General features: G+C 54.0%; 6 protein-coding genes across 6 annotated transcripts; 3 read left to right on the top strand and 3 right to left on the bottom strand.

Annotated features, from left to right (window-relative positions):
- Positions 1–1,531: 1,531 nt before the first annotated feature.
- Positions 1,532–3,316, top strand: EsH8_I_000718 (uncharacterized protein; the record flags this gene model as incomplete). The annotated part of the gene is made up of 2 exons (XM_083268131.1): positions 1,532–1,834; positions 1,901–3,316. 2 exons carry the CDS (start codon positions 1,532–1,534, stop codon positions 3,314–3,316), a joined length of 1,719 nt encoding a protein of 572 aa, XP_083118569.1.
- A 1,313-nt stretch (positions 3,317–4,629) lies between these two features.
- On the bottom strand, positions 4,630–6,573 carry EsH8_I_000717 (amino acid permease GAP1; the record flags this gene model as incomplete). The annotated part of the gene is made up of 3 exons (XM_083268130.1): positions 4,630–5,692; positions 5,751–5,960; positions 6,026–6,573. 3 exons carry the CDS (start codon positions 6,571–6,573, stop codon positions 4,630–4,632), a joined length of 1,821 nt encoding a protein of 606 aa, XP_083118568.1.
- A 2,144-nt stretch (positions 6,574–8,717) lies between these two features.
- On the bottom strand, positions 8,718–10,955 carry EsH8_I_000716 (glycoside hydrolase; the record flags this gene model as incomplete). Its single annotated transcript, XM_083268129.1, has 3 exons — positions 8,718–8,900; positions 8,960–10,299; positions 10,370–10,955. The coding sequence occupies 3 exons, from the start codon at positions 10,953–10,955 to the stop codon at positions 8,718–8,720; spliced, it is 2,109 nt and encodes a 702-aa protein (XP_083118567.1).
- Positions 10,956–12,764: 1,809 nt separating this feature from the next.
- EsH8_I_000715 (U1A/U2B'/SNF family RNA-binding protein) lies at positions 12,765–13,469 on the bottom strand (the record flags this gene model as incomplete). Its single annotated transcript, XM_083268128.1, has 3 exons — positions 12,765–13,064; positions 13,124–13,340; positions 13,387–13,469. The coding sequence occupies 3 exons, from the start codon at positions 13,467–13,469 to the stop codon at positions 12,765–12,767; spliced, it is 600 nt and encodes a 199-aa protein (XP_083118566.1).
- Positions 13,470–14,039: 570 nt separating this feature from the next.
- Positions 14,040–15,256, top strand: EsH8_I_000714 (WD40-repeat-containing domain protein; the record flags this gene model as incomplete). The annotated part of the gene is made up of 3 exons (XM_083268127.1): positions 14,040–14,262; positions 14,332–15,159; positions 15,216–15,256. 3 exons carry the CDS (start codon positions 14,040–14,042, stop codon positions 15,254–15,256), a joined length of 1,092 nt encoding a protein of 363 aa, XP_083118565.1.
- Positions 15,257–17,181: 1,925 nt separating this feature from the next.
- Positions 17,182–23,665, top strand: EsH8_I_000713 (uncharacterized protein; the record flags this gene model as incomplete). The annotated part of the gene is made up of 2 exons (XM_083268126.1): positions 17,182–23,330; positions 23,398–23,665. The coding sequence occupies 2 exons, from the start codon at positions 17,182–17,184 to the stop codon at positions 23,663–23,665; spliced, it is 6,417 nt and encodes a 2,138-aa protein (XP_083118564.1).
- Between the last annotated feature and the right edge of the window lie 70 nt (positions 23,666–23,735).

Raw genomic sequence — 23,735 nt, 5'->3', positions numbered from 1 at the left:
ATGTATATCTTATCTTAGTAACAGCTAGCCAGCGTGACCAGAATGACGACGTATGATGCAATGAGGACGATGATTGCCTCTCCAAGGCAGCGAGGATGTATACATTTTGTGATTTAATTATAATCGATCGGTATTGTCTTCCATGACAGAGACATTGGATCGTTCCTCGCAATGACATGTGGCACTCAAGCGGGCCTTATCTGGTGATCTTAATCGAGCCTAGCTCGAGGGGCAATCCGGACGGCAAACCTAACCATAATAGGCAGAGCAGAATGGATGAAACAGGGGACAGGGATAAAACAAGGCCAACCACAGGTCGGTAGCTTGCCATCAGCGAGATGCGGGACCAGTGCAGTTTGCATGACTTGCATTTAAAAGGGTGGCTCTGGTGCATACCCGTCGATATTGGGCGTATTTACATTGGATGAGTTAGACTCGACCCTATTGGACGAAGGAACAATGTCTCCCACCTTGTGCACATAGACGTAAACCCCCTTTATCTGGCTCTCATTGTTGTCACGGGGTGTTGTGTGAGACACTGTGGCGGGGAGGGACGGTTTGTGTGCACACTACATACCCAGCTCTTGATGTAGTGTACTACTGGCGTCGTTGAGCAATGTCTGTGTGGCAAACCTGGACAGGGACGCGGCCATTAGGCTCCAGGGAGTGTGTTCTTGTGCAGGGATCGTGGGGCTTCAAAGGTTCATGAACCACGGCCATCGATGTTGAGCCGCGAACCATGTCCTGCTTTCTGTAACATGGCACGTCGAGCGATTGCTGGGTCTCGGCACATGATGGAGCCTTGACGTCGTTCCCGCTGGCAGGTCAGAGTCATGTCGCGGTAGTCTAGCGGGACACAATGTCAACAGAGATCTCTGGGAAACTTTATTGCTGCATCGTGATAATGACCGCGGGCCATTGCTAAGGAGCTACATAGCGCGCCACCTCTCAGAGGTACCAAGGGGCCGTACTTTGCTACGCCAGGCAATAATGCCCCTTTGTCTAGGATCTCCTAGCTACAGAGGTGAATGTCCAATGGCAAGCCAAGGCTGAGTCTGGGGGTGCTCGGCCCCCAACGTGGCAGGTACAGTCTACCTTTGTTCATGCGACTTCCCACCTGCCGCTGGGTGAGTCCTCAGGGTGCTGCTGGTCTCCAGTACTTGGGAGCGCATCCACGACTAGCAACGGCGCCTCCTCCAAAAAAGACGTGTCGCGCTTTTCCCCTTCCCTTCTTGCTCCCTTGTCGCAGGCCCATCCCTTCATTTTCCCTTCCCCCTTCCAGAATAACTGTTGTTTTGGGCTGAGCCACCCACACAATCTCCATCTGTTGTTTTTCTTCTTTTTCTCTTCTGCACCAAACGAACCTCGCCAACTTGTTCATGTCTCTGTCTCTCCGGCCTGCTCTGCTTTCTTCTGTAACTGCTTGGACCTCTCGAGTCGTGCACATCAGCAGCTGCAAGGACTCCACCAGGACCGAATAAACCAACGGCCCTTTTCGCATCGCATCCCGTCGCATCCCACGCCGGCTACAATGTCCGCCACGTACAAGCAGTTCCTGGCTGCTCCCAACTCGTCGCTGCTCGCGCCGAACGCGACTCTGTACTACATCACCACCACCACCATTTACAATGGTCCTACCGACATCATCAAGCACCTCAATACGCTGCGCAACCAGGTGAAGAAGAAGAAGGAGAACATCCTGGATGTCGTCGAGGGCCGCGATGCCATCGCCGCCGAGGTCGAGACCTCTCTGGAGTTTGTCACCAGCGGAGGCGTCTACCTGCCCGGCCTCGATGACAACTTCCTCTCCGACCGCACAGTCCACCTTCCCATCGTGCGTGCTACCCCGCGTCCACAACCCTTTTGTCCTGTGCCCAGCTAACGTTTCTGGCCGTGACAGATGCACGTCGTGAACTTCGATGGCGAGGGAAAGATTACGCAGATTCGCCAGACCTGGGACCAGGGCGCCCTTCTCAAGCAGCTTGACATCATTGGAAGGTCGGGCCGTAACTGGCCCATCCGGGACAGCACGGAGCAAATCAAGCTGATCAACCAGGGCTTGAAGGCCACTGGCAAGGTCGAGACTGCCCCTGACACCAACGAGCTGATCAGCCGGTCACGAGGCAGCTCGAACAACGCCCTCCGCGACCCCCACGCCTCCCTCTCCCTCTTTGCGCCGAGAGAGCAGCAAGCCGAGGAAAGCCCCGACCGCTCTGTCGTGTCGCCCTATGCAGGTACTCGACCGCACCAACGGTCTTTCACAGACATCCTGGGCAATGAGCCTCAGGAGCCCGGCTCCCCTAGCGCAGGGCGCGAGCGTTCCGAATCGCCGGGCAAGCCCAAGGGCGGGGCGGGAAAGAACTTCCAACCTAGTCGCTTGTTTGACGCCGACGCGAACGCCAACGAGCCTGACAGTCCTGAGCAACACAAGTCCCCTGAGAAATTCTACCGCCCCAACCCCAAAAAGTTCCAACACTTCGACTTCGCCGACGGCTCGGACCCTCAAGACACTCCCAAGCCTGCCGAGGGCCGTCCCAAGCCCAGCAAGCACGACAGCAACTGGTCCTTTGACGATTTCGTGACCCCGCAAAAGGTCAAGCCCACGAAGACACTGCGCACCCAAGACGTCCGTCACTGGGACACTGACATCAACAATTCCTCGATGAAGGAGACCCCGGCCGCGCGACATGTTCAAGTCAAGGGCCGCCGCGAGGCCGAGGCGCATTTCGATTTCCAGGACGACGGCCCGGACGGCACGCCCCGACCGGCTGGACGGCCCAGGGGTACAGGACACAACACAGGTCTCCACCTGTACGAGAACAACCTGTACAGCGAAGATGGCAAGCCCATTCCTGCTGACTCCGAGCGTGCTCTGGGCAACATCACGAACCTGAAGGATCGCTCAAAGGACTTCAGTGCCCATTTCGCGATGACTGATAACTCGCCCCACCCAGCTGGCCAGCAGGGACGGCCCGCAGTCAGCGACTCTCGCAAGAAGGCTGTGACCAACATGAACTCCAACTGGGACTCGTACGACCAGTCGCCCGCCTCGCAGAAGGAGAACAGGCCCGAGGCGCAGAAGGGTCCGGGTAGCGGCATCCATATTGCCGGAGACGGAATGGGCTCGAAGAGAACCACGGACGACCAAGATGCCGAGTCGCAGGGTATTCACATTGCCGGAGACGGCATGGGCGGCAAGAAGGGCACCAACCGAAACTGGATCTACGGCGGCGAGGACGACGAGGAAGCCCCCAAGGCCGTCCCCCCCAAGAAGCCAGGCATGACGACAGCCCAAAGGAGCTTCTGGGACTTTTAACTACGATGACCAGATGGCCCGCATGCACACAATGCGCAACACCAGCAATGCCGGGCCTTTTTTTCTTGATTGTTTTGTTATGACTCAAATGTCTTGCATGCTGCCCACGATTCACGGGAGCGTTTTATTATTGCAACTTCCGGGATTCGCTTGTTCTCCCCAACCGTGAGCCAGCCCTGGTCCGTTATGGAGTGGTTTCCGGCTCCAGATAGTCACTTTTGGTTGGAAACCCCTGGGTGTAAGAATGCTGTACCATACCATCCCCGTAGGAAAGCGAGACACTGTGTTGGTTAGGGACGGGGTGTAGAGGACGGACAGAGAGAGAAGGGGGAGAGGGGAAAGATAAATAGGCTCCTCTATTATTGTATTGTGTACAGACACAGCCCGAGATATCCAACAGACCGAACACATTTTTATTTACTTGACCTGGCGACATGATTTTGCGTACAGAGTGACTGCGACGGACCAAGTCGCTGCTTCAACAACCGAACGTCCTTGAACCCGGCCCCAACACCTATCTATCCCGGGGCGACGAACTTTGACGAGACGCCAGGACGTTTCTGATGGCCAGTCGAGCATGCAGATGAATGTAGTAATAAATAATGATGCTCATCATAATATTCGTCAAAATAATAATAATAATAGTAGTAGTAGTAGTAGTAGTAGTAGTAGTAGTAGTAACGGTGGTTGCAGTGGTTATATTGCCTTGGGGGACGACTGAACATAACACTTTGGGCGGCCCACGGCCAAGCAACCAACCAACCCCCCCTCTCCCCACCCTCCTCAACCGAAACAAACGTCGTCCTGAGAGAGAGGTATAGCTCGTTACACCACAACGTCCCCCCAAAAGCGAAATAAACAAAGCCCCGCGCCTCTCATCGCGCCGCCAATGATGCGGCCCTGGGCTCCCCGCGGATCATACAAAAACAAAACAAGTATTGAAACTCCTCAAGCCCGCGCGGGCTCTTCCTTGGTCGTCCGCTCCTCTCGCGCCTCCTACTCTTCACATTCATCAGTCTTTTCTCTTCTCTCATTCTTCTGTAATATATATTCGGCCTTTGCAGACTCGTCTGTTCATTCATTGAGTGGTCCACATGTGTGGCGAGATGACTATGTAAAAATCCAATCGAGATGTTGGCGCTCGATATTCCCATCGTATCCAAACGCCACGCTATAATCCTTCGCTTTCATTTCTCCATAATAAAAAATTAAATAAAAAAAGACGTGAAAAAAGACCCCATGCCGGCTCTCACATGCCCGCACTGCCTTGGCAAGTAACCTGTGCAGTTCACGATTCGGCGGGGTCGTGCCTCTTAACAGAGGAACTTGTACACGCGCTTCCACCTGGGCCACGACCGCTTCTCCTCCTCCTCCTGGGCGACGAGGATGCCGAGGTTGAAGTCGCGGCGGCCCGTGTCGACGTCCATGTCCTCTATGCGGATGAAGACGGTGCGGAAGTAGAACTTGTGCACAACGTACATGATGACGACGATGGGGAACGCGGCGTAGCGGAGGAAGAAGTTGTGCGCGACCGAGTCGGCGTCCTCCTTCTCCCAGCCGACGGGGAACGCGCCCACCCAGAACTGCGCGACGAGGACGAGGAGGTTCATGATGAGGCCGCACCAGGACCCAGCGACGCCGACCTGGGAGCGGAAGGCGAGCTCGTGGAGGCCGTGGCCTTTAATGGCCCACGCTTGTCGGAAGCGAATGTGGCAGAGGCAGATGGAGGCCCAGGTGAAGATGGAGGAAAGGCCCGAGATGGCGAGCAGCCAGTCGAGAACCTGGTCCTGCTGTTTCAGGTCGGCGAGGTAGGCGAGAAGGCCGATGACGGCAGCCATGCCGATGGCCATCAGGGGTCGTCCCTTGCGGTCGACGTAGGAGAGGAAGCGCGGGGCCTGATGCTGGTCTGCCAAGGCGGCCAGTGTTCGAGAGGAACCGAAGACGGCAGAGTTGCCGACGGAGATGACGGCGATGAGGATGACGGCGTTCATGACGGAGGGGAGGACGGCAATTTCGGCGTTCTCGATGGCAATGACGAAGGGCGATGCGGTGGCATCGGCGGACGAGGAGGCCCCGAGCAGACGCTCGTCATTGTAGGGCACCAGCAGGCCGATGAGGGTGAGAGCGACGACGTAGAATAGAGTGATGCGCCAGAACACCTGCTTGATGGCGGTAGGGAGCGACTTGCGAGGGTTGGCCGTCTCGGCAGCCGCGAGACCAACGAGCTCGGTCCCGGCAAAGGCAAAGGCGGCTGTGACGAAGACGCTGCAGAGCCCTTTGAAGCCATTGTGGAATGCGCCCGGCGTCTGCCAATATTGGCCGCCGATGTAACCGGATTCCGGGGTCCCTCCGCAGTTGAGAACTATCCCAAGAAGGCTGAACATGGTGTTAGACGGGTAGGACACGAGCGCACAGTGGCGGGCCAGACACTCACATGAAGCCGATCACCGCAATGACCTTGATGATGGAGAATATGAATTCGGCCTCACCGTATCCCTTGACTCCAAACAGGTTAATGGCTATGATGCCGACGAGGAAAATGGTGACAAATATGGCCTTGGTGACAGTTTTGTCCCAGTACGTTATTGTTATAGAGGCGGCAATGATTTCAAGAGGGAGGACAATCAGCCATTGCAGAGCATAGCTGTATCAGTGGTTAGCTAACCTGTCTCGGAGCTACGTCAAGACACCAGCGCGGAAAGGACATACTTCCAACCCATGGCAAACCCCCACGAGGGATCCAGAAATCGCGTAGAGTAGGCCGAGAACGAACCGGCAACCGGGAAAGCAACGGCCAACTCTCCCAGAGCCTGACACGTACAGTAAAGCATGGCCCCCACGAGTGAGAAGGCTATCAGCAGCGACGCCGGGCCCCCGACCTCGAGCGCCGTCCCCGAAGCCACGAAGAGCCCCGTGCCGATGGAGCCGCCGATGGCTATCATCTGCAGGTGCCTCCCCGTGAGCTTCCTGGACAGCAGGGTGTTTGAGGTTTGAAGGTTCGCGAGGCGAATGTCGTAGTAATGCACGCCGTTTAGCACCCTCTCCTGGCCGTCCTCAGCATCGACGGCCGAGACCCTGGGCCTCGTAATCTGGCTCGGGTCCCGTCTGAAGCTCTCCATGACGCGACTGAAGACGCCCGGCGCAGGGCTGGGGTCGTAGATAGGTTCCCGACGCATGCTGTAGCTGCTCCCAACAGTGAGGGAGTCTTCCTTGATTTTGAGCGCGCCGAGTTCCACGTCTTCGTTGTATGGTGCCATCCCGCCGTAATAGGTCGAGATTTAGGCTTAGTGGTGATCGCCGCTCGTCGCGGGGCCTTGGGGGAGTGTCGCAGTTTTGGGTGGATATCGCGTGTCGGCGGCGATGTATCGTCTCGGTCGTTCGTTTTTTTTTGGGGCTATCGGATTTTAGGCGTCGGTCAGCAATGAGTAGGACCGCATGCTTGTCGCCGAGGGTATCCCGGGTCGCGAAAAGAGGTTTGGTAGCGAAAGCAGGACGGTAATCGCCTCGAGTGTCGGATCGTCAAGGTATGGTGCGGGAAATCTAGTTCGTCGTCGTCAGATGCCGGTCGGCGATGGGTTGTTTTACGGACGAAAGACACTCCCGTCACTGCAGGCGTTGTTGCGGCGATAACCTGACCAGCTAAAGGGGTTGGGTGACTCGCCGTGGAGGGAGAGGCTTATCATGCCGGGCTGACCAGCGAGTGGCCGCATTGGCGTTGAAAGTAACGGGATGGGCGCGCTATCTGTCGACAAGGATGCCCGTTCCAACACCACTTCAGCGTCGGCGACAAGACGAACGAGTCCCTCAAACGGGCGAAGCTTGGCTGGGCTGGGATACTTGACGAATGAGGGGGCCATAGCATGGCTGGCTCGGATCCTGTGGCTTCGCTGCAACCAGACCCCCGCGCATTGCGTTCCCCCCAAAGATATGAATCCACTTCGCTATCTCTCCGCTCCTTCACTCCAGTCGATTCTTTGCTTCCCGCTGTCAATTGGGGGGTATAGCAGGCCTGTGCTTGTCCGGGGTGCCTTAATGGGCCATGTCATTATTTAGAGGTAAAGACGGAGGCACTCCACCGGTAAAAGGCGAAAGGCAATGTTCGACTCCACTGGTTGCCTCGAAAATGGGATGGCCTAACATTATCCAGCACTAACCCAGTCTCTATACCTTCCTGCCAGCAGGATTCGAACGAAAATTGGTCTCTTGAGACCTGCAGACTGCCCAAGTAGCAGGCCCAATTGACTTTGCCATCTGCTAGAGCGCCGTCGCGCCCGGTCGTCTGCTCCCATCCTTGATTGGGACGATTAACAGCCGCACGGATGAAGCTGGGCTGTCACTAGAATTTCGTCTCAAATTCTGGCTGAACCACGCAACCAAACGGCTCGCTCACCCGCTCTTGTGATTACATATTACGTTGGGCTGAAGCAATCCGCTTGTTGATCCAAATCACCTGAAGGAAAGACACGAATTGGGACCTAGGTGATGATGCGTCCAAGTCAGTCTGACCGTCTAGCGCGAGAGAATGACGGGGTTCTGCTTTGGCAGTTGTCGCATAATTGCCAGCAGCAGCTCGGCTCAGGCAAGAAAATGTATGACTCTAGAATGATAAGCGATACAGTGGTGCCTTGTTTCATTTCGATGCCGCCATTATCCTAAGAGGCAGGTATGAAACTCCAGGTGGCGGTATATCCTGCCATCCTCGCCGTCCTCGTTAACCCACGGAACCCCCCCCCCCACAATCCGCCAAAAGCCTGCACCTCAGGGGCCCCATCCACTCATTGCGTCCACAACACCCGCTCGTTCATCGTTGTAGCATTCACGTCAACAACGCACCACATCGTAAGGCTAGGTAAGATAACACAAGCAAGTTTCTTGGCATACGTGCTGCAATGGCACAAAGCAACTTGGCCTGGAAACTGAGGGGAAGGATCTTACCACCGTTGGAGCTGGCGATTGGAACTGCGCCCTATCACAAATGAGGTAGGCCATTTGCAATCAGGACAGAACACCCTCCACCACCACCTGTGCTTTTGTAAAGGACTAGGCAGGTGTTTACGCTTCCAGTCTCCCCTATTATTCGTAGCCGCGTTGGCTGCCTGTAGTATCGCTGGATCGTCATTGACGGCGAGTTATGGAGCTGGTAAGATTATCGGTCCTACATGAAGGGGAAAGGCACGGGGGCATCGTTCATCGAGAACACTACCAGGCCCAGCAAGCAAACTCTGTGTCCAGAAAAGTACTTCAGACATGATTTATTTCTACACTTTACTTTTAGAAGAACCAGAACAACCCCTAGTACAACGCCAGGCCGTGCCATTTGGATTCCCAAATGCACCGACATGCTACTTGATATAAACATTCATCCCTGATCATCATTACAGGGGAGCCGCCGTTACTGATCTCATAAGTTTTCGACAATGATCTTTCCGTTGGCATCTCTCGGCTTCCGCTTCCAGCCCGTACTGAACAGCTTGCCCATGTCGAAGCGGGGGAGAGGGTGTGCTTCGGTGTTGAAGACGACCTTATCCATGGGCAACAAGTCATTGGGCGAGAAGAGGAGGTAGAAGTACTTTAGTGTCTCCGCCTACAAAGCTTTCGTTAGTTCTCGCTTCCCAAGGATCGTGCGAAAGCATGACGACTTACCATCCAGAAGCTTTCCAAGTTGTCGCGCACGACAGGAGGAATTGTGTTGGCGTTGCTCAAACTCGTAAAGCCACCTCCGTCCTCAACCGCGGTGTAGTTGGCAAACGACTTGAACATCTCCCAGCCCCAGTCTCGGTACTTCTGATCGCCCGTGATCCTCCACATGTAGAACAAGCTCTCGACAGTCTCCGGTCGCTGCAGGTTGTGGACATCGTTGACGTGAACCTCGAAATCCTGTCGCCACTTGGCATGCGGGTCGGGATCAAATTCATTGGGCGGATGGTGCGAAGCCGAAGCGGGCGCCGGAGGGCTGTCAATGTTGAAGTAAGTGATTTCTCCGGCAAGTCCCGTCGCCATCCACTTATACATTCCCCAGCAGGTCTGCATAAGCTCGCGAGCCAACTTCATATCCTCGTCCTTCTTCTTATTCCAAGTTGGTAGTCGTCTAGCCTCTGCCTCTGGAATACCTCCCGTAGCTCCCAATGCAATTGTGCCCGGCATAAAGCATACGAGATGGTCCATCTTTGGTGACAGTTCATGGTTCAGACCAGAGGGACGCTCTCCGAGAACGGTAAAGCCAGAAGGTTTGCTGTAAGTGATCAAGTGCTTTCGCACTCCCTCGAGAGCTTCATTCCACATCTCTTCATAGACGGGCTCTTGCTTGTTCGTCTGTAGATACTGCTTGATCAGGTACTCATAGTACGAGTCACCGCGGGAGCCCAATCGGATGTTGTCTCCTCTAAACTCTCCCGTCGTGGCGTAGATGTAGATGGGAACAAGACCGTCTTGGGCGCCGTTGTCGTCGACAACCTTCATGACCCTCTCTACCTTGTCCCAGAAGTCCTTTTCGCCAGTGAGCTTAGCCAGATATTTGAACTCAAGCTGCAGCGTTGTTGTCTCGGCGGTCGAAGAAGCGCCTCCATCGGCGTGGGAGACAATGCCCTTGTACTGGGCCAAGTTGAGGCTTGCGTATGGAACTCCAGATGGTGAATCGAAGGCGCTCATCAATCGATCTGCTAGATCCTTCGCCTTCTCGAGATATAGATCCTCGCCCGGCATGCCGGGGTCGTCGTCCTTTACTGGGGCCAAGTCGGGGAACTCGGTCGACAGGTAGTGTGCAGAGAGGAGGCCGCCGAGCATTCTGATCGTCGTCTCGAACGTGTTGACATCCTGATCCTGGTCATAAGTCAGGCCAGTAGCAAGCCATTGCCTTGCATGGCTTAGGCGTGATGTAAGATTCATCAGCATCATGGTGTCCAACGAGTCGATGATGATCCAGCCAAGACCCTTGGGGGCCATCTGTCGACCGGTCTTTGCAATTGGGTGGTACTCGTCGTATCCTGTTCGCAAAACAGTCGTCAGCTTGTGAGCCTTATGGGCCAGCGGGTTGTTTCCCGGAGACAACATTACCCCATGCGTAACGCTCGTAGGCGTCCCAGCTTAGCTCAAAGGCCTCCACCACTCTCTCTCGCCTCTTGAGCCAATCCACCTTCTTGCCCGCGGGCTCAGAACCCAGCCAACCGGTCCATTGCGATGCCGACTCTCGCGCCTTGGAGCCTTCAGAAAAGAAGCCGAAGAACCAGAGGCCCGAGAAGAAGAACAGCAAGAAGGCCAGTATCGAGCGCTTCCTTCGCCATAGAGGCCGGAACCTCCGGGTCGCGTGGTATGCATAGGGCTTGTCCTTATACATGGGAAGCTGGCCCTTTGTACCCAGCAGTTCTTCGACTCGGCCTTGCACGCCGTGGAAGATACCCGAGTTTCCTCCACGGCCTCGGTTGTTCGCGGCAGAGGCGCCCCAGTAACGGTCTTCGAGTACTCGCTGTGGATTGCTAAAAGAAGGAACGTTCTTGGGTATATTGAAGGCCATGTCGTTCAAAGCGGTCGCGCCCGCCTCTACTGCCTTCTCTTTGATGTTTTGGGCAGCACGAGAAGCCGTAACTTTGAAGACGTTGAGGGCAGAGTTCCGATGTAGGTCGAAAGGGTCGCGAACATTCATAACTCCCTCAGCATTGTTGCAGTGGGTACCGACGGTTTCGAACAAACGACAGAACGAGCAGCTCGAATCGCAAACTCAAAAAACTTTATAGGGGGGAATGCTCAGTTCAGCCCCCAGCAACGAAGCAAAACGGACAATCGTGCATCAATGGGTTGCACAGAGAGAACGACTGAGACATGCGCATGCGAATGTCGATGATGTGGACTTTCCGATTTAACTGGAGCAGAGCAGGAGCAAGGACCCAGCCAATGCCTCATTGCCGCGAGGCGTCGAGCTATCGGCACGCTGAGCAGTCTTGGCCTTGGCTGTCAACCCCCCGGACGCAGAAAAGGCCACCTGTAAGCTACTTTACCTCTTTAGTCGCCTGGTCGCGAATAGTGTGGATGGGACCCCAGAAAACCACGGTTAGCAATGCTCTATCCTTTTTTTTTTTTGTACCGGGACAAAGACATGCCGATCCTTCCGACGAGGTACCAGTCAGGTGGACCATCAGTAGCACCCGTCCACCCGCCCTCGGCCTGGTGGGGCCTGGCAGGGCACACAGCGCCGGCGGCGAGCATCCGAGCATCTTCAAAGATCGGGACATCGGTCGGACAAGCAAGATTCACCGTAACAAAACCCTCCGAAGTCGAGGCGGTGCGCTTGCCGCTGGAACATCCACCGGCGAATAACACGAGGCACATACCACCGCACAAATTCCAGCTTATCGCCTCAAAAGAAACAACTTGGGAGAAGGGGGTAATTGTGTGATCCAAAACCGGCAGATTTGTGATTCATCTCAGCATCCGGGAGTCAGTGGCCATAATTTTTCAAGTGTTGGGACACAGCTCATAAGCAAAATAACAGACAGCTTCGTCCACGGCTACTCATGGGCGTTGAACAAAATGACATTCAAAGACTTTCCTTTCTTGACACCCGAAGAGTTTTCCGAGGTGTGCCACCACTTTGATAGCCAATATTGCCGCGCAACATTAGGTCCTCTACGACAGCGGTGGAAGTTGAGAGTATGCACGGCATTGGACACGTCATTTGCCTCGGGCGTTGAGTACATAACGTACTTGCAAATCATTCGACCTCTTGAGGCTACACTGGATTACGGAGATCTTTCGTCGGTTTTGGACAGTTTTTCGTTTCGAGAAGGCGCTTCAGAAAGAGACGAGCTTGGATTAGACGATGAAGCCATGATAGATGCTGAAGAGTCTGACGAGGTAATGTCGTGATGGTTGCCTTCCTGTGGCCAGCTGCCTGACTTCGCTACAAACTAGGCCGCCTTATCCAAACCCCGCGTTCCGGACTCTGGATACGTCGTCTATGAAGTGCACTTGCACCCGACTTATCGGATGCCATGCTTGTGGTTTACATTGCACGGGCTGCCCGCTGATGAGCCAGCATTCAACCTAGATACCGTCTTTCGAAGGCTGGTACCCGATCAATTCAAGGATGCCCTTCGAAGAACAAGCGGCATCGGAGGAATCTCCGGCGACGTGAGTGCGCATGAGCTGTGAACCAGTCAATTAAAAGCTCTGAAAAAGACCATCTGCAGGTCTGTACTAACACATAAGGTTGCAGCATCACCCCATCACGGGACTCCCCTCATTTTTCATCCACCCATGCCTTCTCGGGGACGCCATGTTGGGATTTGACTGTTCCAGGGAGCAGTATATGATGATATGGTTGGGCTTGGTGGGTGGATGCGTAGGGCTCTGGGTGCCCAAAGAGATGGCCATGGAATCGACCGGCTGAAGCACGCCGCCTTTATCCTCCCGCCATCTCACCCTGGTTGAACTAGTTGGCAAGGCCTCTAGCGGATCAATCGTCGTCGCTGTCCTCTTCCATGGCGACATCACTATCCTCATCTTCTTCCTCGTCTCGCTGGCGCTTCTGGCCCTTTGAATCCGATGCCTGCGCGTCGCCCATTGGCTGGTCACCACCAGTCGAGGGCTTCGTGGCGGCAGTCCCTGGTGCGGCACCTGGTGCCGGGGCGTTGAAGATGCTTTGCTGAAGCTCCGAAACTTCTATACTAGAAGCTCCGGCGGTCGAGTTCGGCATCTTGTACGTGCCATCCAATTTGGCGACGAAGTCGGACTTTGACTTTGCGTACTGGATCTTCTATTCACCCAATTGGTCAGCCATTGCGGTCTACATTTCAGCATTTTCGGGAAGCATACCAGAGGGCGTCCAAGAAACTCAAAGCCTTCGAGCGAGCGCATGGCTTGGGTCGCTGTCTGTACATCGCGGAAGGTGATGTGTGCCTGTCCTCGCATTTTCATGGTCTTCATAGCAACAATATCAAGGACGGGGCCATATGTCGAGAAGAGAAGGTAGAGTTCGGCTCGCAGGTCTGCCTTTTGGATCTTGGCAGAGGGAAGGTTCGTGACATAGAGTCTATAGATATTAGCAAAGCCCATTATATTTGGATATCCCTACTCACGTCTGGTTGGGAGAAATCGTCGCAACTTTGGCGGGTAGTGATGCGTTGGGCACGAGGCCGCGAGGAGGAGCGACTGCTGCCATTGTGGAATTCGAGTATGAGGAACGTAATGAGGAGAGCAGACTTATTTCAAGATATGCTGTCGGATTCGGCGAGTTTTATTCGGTGTTTTGGTGGCCTTGCAGTGTCGCGTCGCGGTCCAGTCGTCGGGGTCCGAATTTTTGTATTGTATATCCGGCCACCGCAGTTTAGTTGGCTAATTGTCTACGGGCTGGGAGCTTCACAACTAGCGCCTTTCTCTTGAGGCAACATGAGGGGACGCCCTAGGGTGGCCTTAATGCCTGAAATTATGCAGGCGGTGCGACCTGCCCTGCTGAAGCAACAACCTACGTAACCCCCCTCTGCCCCACCATGGGTACCCTCCGGGTGGTACACAATAATGTATGCAATGCAACACCTTACGTATGTACCGCCTGGTGCAGGTACCCTACCTTGCTTGGACGGAGGTCAGCCAGCATCTCCTAACACTCCCCCCAAGAGTCGCAACTTCATCTGCCAACATCACCCACTTCATTCTTTGTCAACAACTCCCTCCTCGAAATAGTTACTGATAGTAGAGAGCTATACTCCTATCACGAAACCCATCTCTCATCATGGCGGCCCCCCAGGTCCACCACCTCTTCCACGCCCCCATCGCGGACCACTCGTTCTCCGCTGACCGACAGACGCTGGCCATCGCTCGCGATTCTACCATTGAGCTGTACGGGCCTACCGGCAACTCCTTCAAGCTCAAAGACGAGCTCAAGGGACACGACAAGACTGTGACGAGCGTCGACATTGCTCCTAACAGCGGCCGCATTGTCTCCTGCTCCCAAGGTACGTCCATGCGCACCGCCATTTACTGCCGCTTCGAGTTTCGAAGAGTAACCTGACTTGTCGCGATAGACCGCAATGCTCTCGTTTGGGAGCCCTCTCCGACTGGATACAAGCCTACTCTCGTCTTGCTACGAATTAGCCGCGCCGCGACCTTTGTGCGATGGTCTCCCTCCGAAACCAAGTTCGCTGTTGGCTCGGGCGACCGTGTTATTGCCGTTTGCTACTTCGAGGAGGAGAACGATTGGTGGGTGTCGAAGCACTTGAAGAAGCCCATCCGAAGCACCATTACATCAGTCGCATGGCACCCTAACTCCGTTCTCCTTGCCGCCGGATCTACCGATGCCCACGCCAGAGTCCTTTCCAGCTTTATCAAGGGTGTTGACAGCCGCCCGGAGCCGACCGCTTGGGGTGAAAGGTTGCCGTTCAATACCGTCTGTGGAGAATACCTGAACAACTCTGCCGGTTGGGTGCACTCTGTTTCTTTCTCTCCCAGCGGAAATGCCCTGGCATTTGCCGCCCACGACAGCAGTATCACTGTCGTATATCCCAGTGCCCCCGAGCAGCCTCCCCGGGCCGTCGTTACCATTACCACTCAGCTTCTACCCTTCATGAGTCTTCTCTGGAGCGGGGAAGATGAAATCATTGCCGCAGGCTACGACTGTGAGGCTTTCCGGTTCAAGGGTGGCGAGGAGGGTTGGACCCTGGCGGGAACTCTTGAATCCAAGGGTCGCCCAGGCCTCAGCGATGCTCGCGAGGAGTCTGCGTTGAACATGTTCAGGCAGATGGATCTCAAGGGCAAGACCAAGGATGACACTCAGCTCAAGACAGTCCACCAAAACACCATCACCACGATCCGTCCGTATGAGTTGTCAGGGGACAACCTAACAAAATTCACTTGTGAGTCCTGCATCCTTCTTTATTCCGGCGATAATGGAAGCTGACAAGAGATTAAGCAAGCGGAGTGGACGGAAGAGTCGTTATCTGGAGCACTTAGATTATCTTTCATAGCACTTTTCAATGCAATACCACAATGTCTCATATATGCTCTTACCGGGTTTGGGTCTCTAAAGCGTTAGTAATTCAACCAACAATGATGACGATGACTAAGTCGACAAAAACGAAATCATCAAGCTGCACCTTGATCATAACCGAGCAACAATTTGAATCAAGAGTCGCCAGTTGCCAGTCGCCAACAGGCCTATTGGATGGGCTGCAACACGGATACTAGAGAACCCAGCATGAGTGGTGCTTCTAGGCCAAATAGCACACGATATTTTGTCTCGCTATTACCGGGAAGTTCATTAGAGAGCGATATATAACCTGAGTGATACGGACCGACTCAGAAATAGCATACATTCTTTTCACGTGTCACAACCATTCAAGAGTCCCGCCGCGCTTTGCTCCCTAGGACAGCACAAATCATCGCCTCAAATGTCACTGTTGCTCATCGACGTAGGAGTCGAGACTTGTTCTCCCTGGCGCGATGACTGGCTCGCGGCTAGCGAATATCAATAGGATTTGAGTCAGACTTTGAGGTTAATTTTGGAGGGACAGACTTCATGTCCTGGGAACGGAGCGGACAGTGGCGGAGAACATGGCGTGCTTTGCTCGACTAGGGGGAGACAGTTGCGCGGAATGATATTAGCAAAAGGGGTTTCGATGAAGGACACCGTCGGCATATCACAGCCAAAGTATTTCTTGCCGGGGAAAATCCGTGTGCCGGGTTATGCAACTCTGATGGATGAGATACTGGAGGCTTGGATGAATGTTGGCAATTTAGCAGTTGCTCTCAACATGGGTGTTGCTCTCAAGTTGACAGCACTCTCGGTCGCATTATACATGAGGAGGGTTGGCCTTTTGCAACTCAGGTGTCAAGTTGCAGGACTTAGGACTAGGTCTCGATTGAACATCACAAATTCTTGCATATTTGGGATTTGAAGCAATACATCTCGATTAAAACCAAACCGTAAACTTCAAGTTTTCGCAACTTCTAGCCCCCTGTTCATAGTGATTGATTTCAACCAAACTCTACGTAGCTGAATAGCGAGGTGCTTTTAAGAAGAGTTGCCCAACTTACACGCTCATCTTACCTCAGGTCCAGTAGTTGACTTGACTGACACGTGGTTAACAGAAACTAATTAGCTGCATGCCTGCTCTCATGTTTCACTTTTCTTTGTTCAACACAGCAAGAAAGCAGACGGACAGACCGAGAGAGATGACTGCAATTGTAATAAGTGAAATAAGATGAGAAGAACCTATAGCAGAAGATACAAGATGGATTTAGCATATGCTCTTCTACCCAGGCTATCCTTGTGCGAAAGCACGAAATATGAACTCGAGCCAGGGTTGCTGGCCAGTCACCGCAAGTTGTTTCTGTCTTTGCCTCGGGTGCCCTTTCAGGCGGTTCTCACTGGAAGCATAGCGGGGTCAAAGATGTGGGCACATGCAGCTAGGGAGTTACGTAGTCGGCTCCCGCTGATCTAACCCACCCCACCACCACCAAGACCAACACCAACCCAGTGCTAAGTTTGGACCTCCCAGCTCCCAACCGTGCTCCCATCAACCACCTCCCAGACACTACGTTGTCCTGTCACTTATCTAGAGGAGTCTCACCATTATTGTCTGTGGACATCGTCACCGTCCTTCCTTCGTGGTTAGTACTCTGTTGCATCCTTCTTCATCCTTCTGTCATGACACCTGCCGTCAAGTTGAGCTGTTTTGTCGCGTCCAACTCCGAGTCCAAATTACTCACCGCACACAGACGACCCGCCACTATTTGCCCGAAGGACCCCGCTAGAGCTCTACGCAACCTGCGCATAACCGAATGCCAACGACCTCTGCCGCCGTAACCACGCGCCTCGAGAGCGAGCCGGCACCAGCGACCGAACACAGCCCAAGAGTCATGACCGCGCTCCCATAATGGAATCCCCCATGTCCACGCAAGAGCGCCAGCTCTGCGAGTTCCTCAGAGACCTTCCTGCGAGATGGAACTACGAATACGAAGACCAAGCACACCGTGACCTCTTGGACAGCCTTTTCTGGTCATTAGCAGGAGGTGAGCGCTACATGCCCCTCCTGTTTCCTTCTGGACGACCTTCCCACAACCACAAGCTCCACGACGCCCAGGGCGCAGTCGAAGGCGCCGAATATACCGACGCCGCCCGTGGAAAGCGATGCGGCCATATTTTCAAACCCGGAGAAGCCTCCTACTCTTGCAGAACCTGCAGTACAGACGATACCTGCGTGCTATGCAGTCGATGCTTCGATTCGACCGACCATGCCGGGCATATGGTTCGCATTAGCATCTCGGTTGGCAATAGCGGTTGCTGCGACTGTGGTGATGACGAGGCGTGGCGGCTCCCCATGTTCTGTACGATCCATTCCGAGACAGACCCAGACAAGAGTGGGGGTAAAGGGAAAGAAGCGGCTGGTCTGCCCGAGGATTTGGTGCAGAACATGCAGATGACGATTGGTCGCGTGTTTGACTACATCTGTGATGTTATATCGTGCTCGCCAGAGCAGTTGCGCCAAGCCAAAACGAATGATTCTATTCAAGCCGACGAGGAGCTCTCGCGCCTGTCTCCAGACATCTACGGAGAGGGAGCCTCTGGGCATCCTGAATACGCGCTGGTTCTCTGGAACGACGAGAAGCACACCGTGGAGGATGTCCAGAACCAGATAGCACGGGCTTGCAGGACAACAGAAGCACAGGCCTTGGAACGCGCCACAGAAACGGACATTATTGGCCGCAGCATTCTGAAGCGGCTCGATGACCTTGACGCGCTTCTCGAAATGGCTACTAAACTGGAGCACATCAAGGTCACCGTTACCATCAGGTCATCGCGCGACACGTTTCGTGAGCAGATGTGCGGGGCCATGATCGAGTGGCTTAGCGACATCTCTGGATGTAGCGTTGGCACAGATCATGGCATTCTCCGACAGATTGTTTGCCAGGAAATGATGAAGCCCTGGCGGAAAGGAAGTCCCGGCAGCCACGCCATTGTCGGTAAGGACGGCATATATGACGAAGAGAGGTTTTTGAGAAACCTCGAGCAGACTCAATCTTTTACGCAGCACGTTTTATTGCAGATGCAGCGCATAGCTGCTCAACAACAAGCTCGAGCACTTGATGCTAGCGATGATGAGGACATCGATATGGGCAGGGGCAACGGTACTCCAGACAGCGATGCGGGCGATGACGACGAAGATGATGATGTGGACGACGACGATATAATGATGGTTGATGTGCGAGCCGAAGCACCCGGCGACATCGGTCTCGAGTGGCGCGGTACGGATCAAGCCTTGGAAGAAGACGAGGCTACGATGGCCGGCTACCCACCACCTCCGCCTCCGCCTGCAGCTCGGCGGTCCGCAAGGGATCGAGACCTGACACCTTCAGATTCTGACACGGCTGAACCGTTAATAGCGCCTGCAATCTACGCCAAGGCCAACTTGGAAATTCCGAAAACGCCTGGCCAAGGAGACAAGGCGCCCTCGCCGAAGCCAGGTAGGTACTGGCTTGAAACTCCTCCTGGGTACATGAACCGGGAGAACGTCCCTCCTGCGGAAGATGTCTTCCAAAGAGTTCGGCTTGATTGGCTTATTCTGTTCGACCTTCGTATGTGGAAGAAAGTTCGAAACGATCTCAGATCTCTCTACATTTCAACTGTTGTTTCGATACCCGAGTTCAAGCGTATTCTCGGCCTTCGGTTTGCTGGGCTGTACACGACTTTGGCCCAACTATACCTGATTGGCGACAGGGAACCGGACCACTCCATCATCAATTTGTCTTTGCAAATGCTCACAACACCGTCGATTACGGCAGAGATTGTAGAACGCGGTAATTTCATGACGAGCTTGTTGGCCATCTTCTACACCTTCCTCACCACTAGGCAAGTGGGTTACCCATGGGACGTCTCGTCCAATGCAGTCCTTGCTTTCGATTCCGGCTCAGTTACCAATCGGCGCATGTACCATTTCTATCTGGACTTGAAGTATCTCTTTGGGTCGCCACATGTTCAGGAGAAGCTGCGGAGTGAGGAACGGTATCTCTTGCAATTCCTTGACCTTGTCAAGCTACACCAGGGCATCGGACCAAATGTCCGCGCAGTTGGAGAGCATGTTGAATACGAAACGGACAGCTGGATAACAGCATCGCTGGTGACACGCGAAATCAACAGGCTTGCCCGACAACTTGCCGACGCCTACAGAAATGTGCCGGACAACGAAGCTCATTTTGTTGCACAAGCCATCAGGTTGACAGCCAAGGCCGTAATACTTAACTCGGTTGGTGCCGAACGCCACCGGTTCAAGCAGGCAGAGATCAAGGAAGAGATCAAGTTTAAGACTCTGGGTGATTTCGAGTTTGACAACGAATCATCACGGTACGACGTCGTTAAGTTCACCGTCGAGGAGGATCCTATTAGTTTTCACCATGCCCTACACTACACGCTCTCTTGGCTGGTTGAGTGCGGAAAATCTCTACCTGCTTCAAGTATGCGAGCCCTTTTGAGCTTCACTACGCAAGACTTGAGACTTCCTCCGCGCTCCATGGGCCGTAAGGTCATGCCTAGACGAGACAACTCCCCAGAAGACAACCTCATGGCTGCCTTCGACTATCCTCTGCGAGTCTGCGCGTGGTTAGCACAGATCAAGGCAAACATGTGGGTTCGCAACGGTATCAGCCTACGTCACCAGGCAGCGACGTATCGTGGAGTCAGCCAAAGAGATGTTTCCCATCACCGGGATATCTTCCTCCTCCAGACTGCCATGGTTGTCGCCGACCCTAGCCGTGTCCTCGCAGCCATTATTGACCGTTTCGGCATGGAGAAATGGGTCAAGGGTTTCTTCGAGCAGAAGTCAGCAGCGCAAGACGATGCGCAACATTTAGACGTGGTCGAAGACATGATCCACCTCCTGATTGTGCTTCTAAGCGATCGTACATCGCTGATAGCCCCGGAGGACGAACCCAATGCTAACATCCTTGCCATCCGCCGTGATCTAACCCACATTTTGTGCTTCAAGCCCCTCTCTTTCAACGAGATTAGCAACAAGTTGCCAGAGAAGTGGCAGGAACAAGAAGACTTCCACAGCGTTCTTGATGAAATGGCTTCCTTCAAGCCCCCAGAGGGTGTCTCGGACGTCGGTACTTTTGAACTGAGACCCGAGTTTGTTGAACACATCGACCCTTACATTGCGCACTACAATAAAAACCAACGAGAAGAGTCTGAGTTGGCCTATCGCAAGAAGATGGCCATCAAGACAGGCAAGCCGATAGAGGAGATTGTCTACGAGCCCAAGCTTCGGTCGATACCCTCGGGACTCTTCAAGGATCTAGCCGCATTCACCAGCACCGGCATGTTTGCTCAGATCATTTACTACTCCCTGCTCTACCCGCTCGTTGCTGTCAGACTTACGCCAAGTGTACCGACTACCCGAATCGAGACCTTCCTTCAGGTCGTTCTTCATCTCATCCTCATTGCCATTTCTGAAGACAAGGCGGACGAGAATGAAATGACGGAAGAGTCACTTAAGTCGTTCGTCTTCATAGCTCTTACACGAACAGCCCGAAGCAATTTCATGCCCGAGGCACCCACCGCGAAGACGATCGTATCATTGTTAGATATGATGTCTACCAAGGAGGAGTTCAAGGCTTGCCATCCTAAGATAGGTCTCATTCTCAAGAGGATGCGACAGAAGCGGCCACGCAACTTCGAAAATGCCTATGCACGGCTAGGTGTCTCAGTTGACCGCATCGATACAGCCTCGCCAGCGAACAACTCTGCAGAGGAAGAGCGAGAACGCAAAAAGAAGGCGGCACTGAGTCGACAAGCGAAGGTCATGGCTCAGTTCCAACAGCAGCAAAAGAGCTTCTTGGAGAACCAGGGCAACATTGACTGGGGTTCGGATCTCGAGGACGATGAAGAGGTTGAGCAGAATACTGACCGCAAGAACAACTGGAAGTATCCCACCGGGACTTGTATCCTGTGCCAGGAGGATACGGACGATCGCCGTCTCTATGGAACGTTTGCCCACTTCAACGAGAGTCACATACTTCGACAGACGGACCTGCAGGATCCAGATTTCGTACGGGAAGCCTTCCACACCCCCTCGAGTCTGGATCGTTCTGCTGAGGATATTCGACCCTTTGGAGTTGCTCATGAGAACCGACAAGAAGTTACAAAGGTCAACGCCAAGGGCGAAAAGTTCGTCGCGGAGCGCCAAACGATTGGAAAAGGATTCCCCTCGAACCTTTCACGCCCTGGACCCGTCTCTACTGGATGTGGCCATATGATGCACTACAGTTGTTTCGAGATGTACTTTGACGCGACCAACCGGCGGCACCATCATCAGATTGCAAGGCATCACCCCGAGAACCTCCGTAGACAGGAATTCGTCTGTCCGTTGTGTAAGGCTCTAGGGAACGCATTTTTACCTATTATCTGGAAGGGCCAAGAAGAATCATTTCCTGGTCCTCTTCAGTCCCAGCGCGTCTTTGCAGATTTCCTCGACACGCAGATGAGATCGGGATACTACATCCTTGGTGCAAATCGTCCGCCCGACCAGATCCAAGCATCTTTTGCCAGCTACACCGCAGAGCAAGTTACTGGGCCGCTAGCGGAGAAAGCGCCGCAGCTGTTGGAAGAAGCCTGGTCGGCTGACGAGTCGGGCATTGATTCTGTTGTCGTCAACACGCCATTGACGTCTGTCTTCCAGGCAGCCAGCACGCCGGTCTCTAACCGTCGGTCAGCCCAGAGCGACGGTTCCACCATCATGGGTGAGCTGGCTAAAGTATACCGTCGCCTCCGCGATACAATACGGTCTAATGGCTTCAAAACTCGCCACGAGAGACTTGCCGTTGATCTGCGGGAAAGAAATGAGCTTGTCCACAGCGACGTACTGGCTAAGCTGGTTGGTTATTCGATCTCAGCTACAGAAATTCAGCAGCGCGGCCTCGAGGCTCAGTATGGCATGACGCTCTTGGAGAAGATACCCGAGCAGAGTTTAACGCACCTGCGTATTTTGGCCGAGACAGCCACTTCGTACAGAGCCGTTGGCGGTCTCAAGGCCGGCGGCGACAACTGGATCGATGACGAATTCCGGCTAGACAGCGAACGACAGCATGTCCAGCTCTTTGTCTCGCAATATTTCGGACAAGAAACAGAGCACGTCAGACGACCCATTGATATATACCCGCCACTGCTCGGCCAGGACGCCTTCGTATTTTTCGCAGAATGCGTATTTGGCGTGATCCCTGCCCAGAGCTTCGATGTCACGCACATACTGAGACTGTGTTATCTCGCAGAGATTGTCAAGGTTGTCTACCACATGGGACGCAACATCCCAGTTTCCACCTGGGTGAACCACCTGCTCAACAGAGAGACGCAAGACCCGGCACTGAAGAACTTTGCCGAATTCTGCCTTGCGATCACCAAGGTCGGCATGGAAATCAACGTGTCCCATCACGAGATGCCGGAGGACCTGGGCGAAAACCGTGGATTCGGTCAGCCGGAACTGGACAACCTGGAGGGCTACTACACATTCGTCAAGAAGTATGCATTGACTTTCCTTCGAAAAAGCATCATTCTCCTCTACGTCAAGTATGGTGTAGACTTCAACAGTCATGTTTCTCCTCAGCCGGACGCGGATGAACTGGATCGCCTAACCGAAACCCTTCGGGTTCCAACATTTGACGAAATATGCGCCTCCATCACCGACCACGGGTCCTCTTGCGGCTGGCCAGCCTCAACTTCAAGTCTGGTCAGTGGCTGGATTCGACACCAGATCATGTGGCCAGGTGACGCCGAGGGTAGGCTCCCAAAGTCTGCACTTATCAGCCATCCGGGCATCTTCGAACTGGTGGGACTGCCGAAGAACTACGATGCGCTCATCGAAGAGGCCACTCGACGCAAGTGTCCCACGACGGGCAAGGATGTCTCTGACCCTATGATCTGCCTGCTTTGTGGAGAGGTTTTCTGCGGCCAGGCAGTCTGCTGTCTCAAGGAGGAGACGTCAGCCGGCGACCGCGAGCCCCAGAGGATTGGCGGCTCGCAACAACACATGCGAAAGTAAGTTGGAAATGAGCACACTCGGCTCTTTTACTGGGTATGTGATACTGACTAGTTTGCGTCACAGGTGTCAACAGAACATTGGCCTCTTCCTTAACATCCGCAAATGCTGCATCTTTTACTTGTTCCGGTTATCGGGCTCGTTTAGTAGCGCCCCTTACATTGACAAGTACGGCGAGACGGACCTGGGTCTGCGTCACGGACGCCAGCTTTTCTTGAATCAGAAGCGGTACGACTCTATGCTGAGAAACACATTCCTCAACCACGGCATACCAAGCTTCATCAGCCGCAAGCTAGAGGCGGAGATCAACAACGGCGGGTGGGAGACGATTTGATCTCGTGGGGGATGGGGGAGGTGGGATTCTGATATATAGGTACAAGTAGACGAATTTGGTGAGGAATAGC

This window comes from Colletotrichum jinshuiense, chromosome 1 (assembly GCF_051148585.1).
Source record: "Colletotrichum jinshuiense chromosome 1, complete sequence".
In the NCBI taxonomy this organism is placed as follows: domain Eukaryota; kingdom Fungi; phylum Ascomycota; class Sordariomycetes; order Glomerellales; family Glomerellaceae; genus Colletotrichum; species Colletotrichum jinshuiense.
Note: the sequence above shows the minus strand (reverse complement) of the source record. Positions and strands in the feature narration are given on the sequence as shown.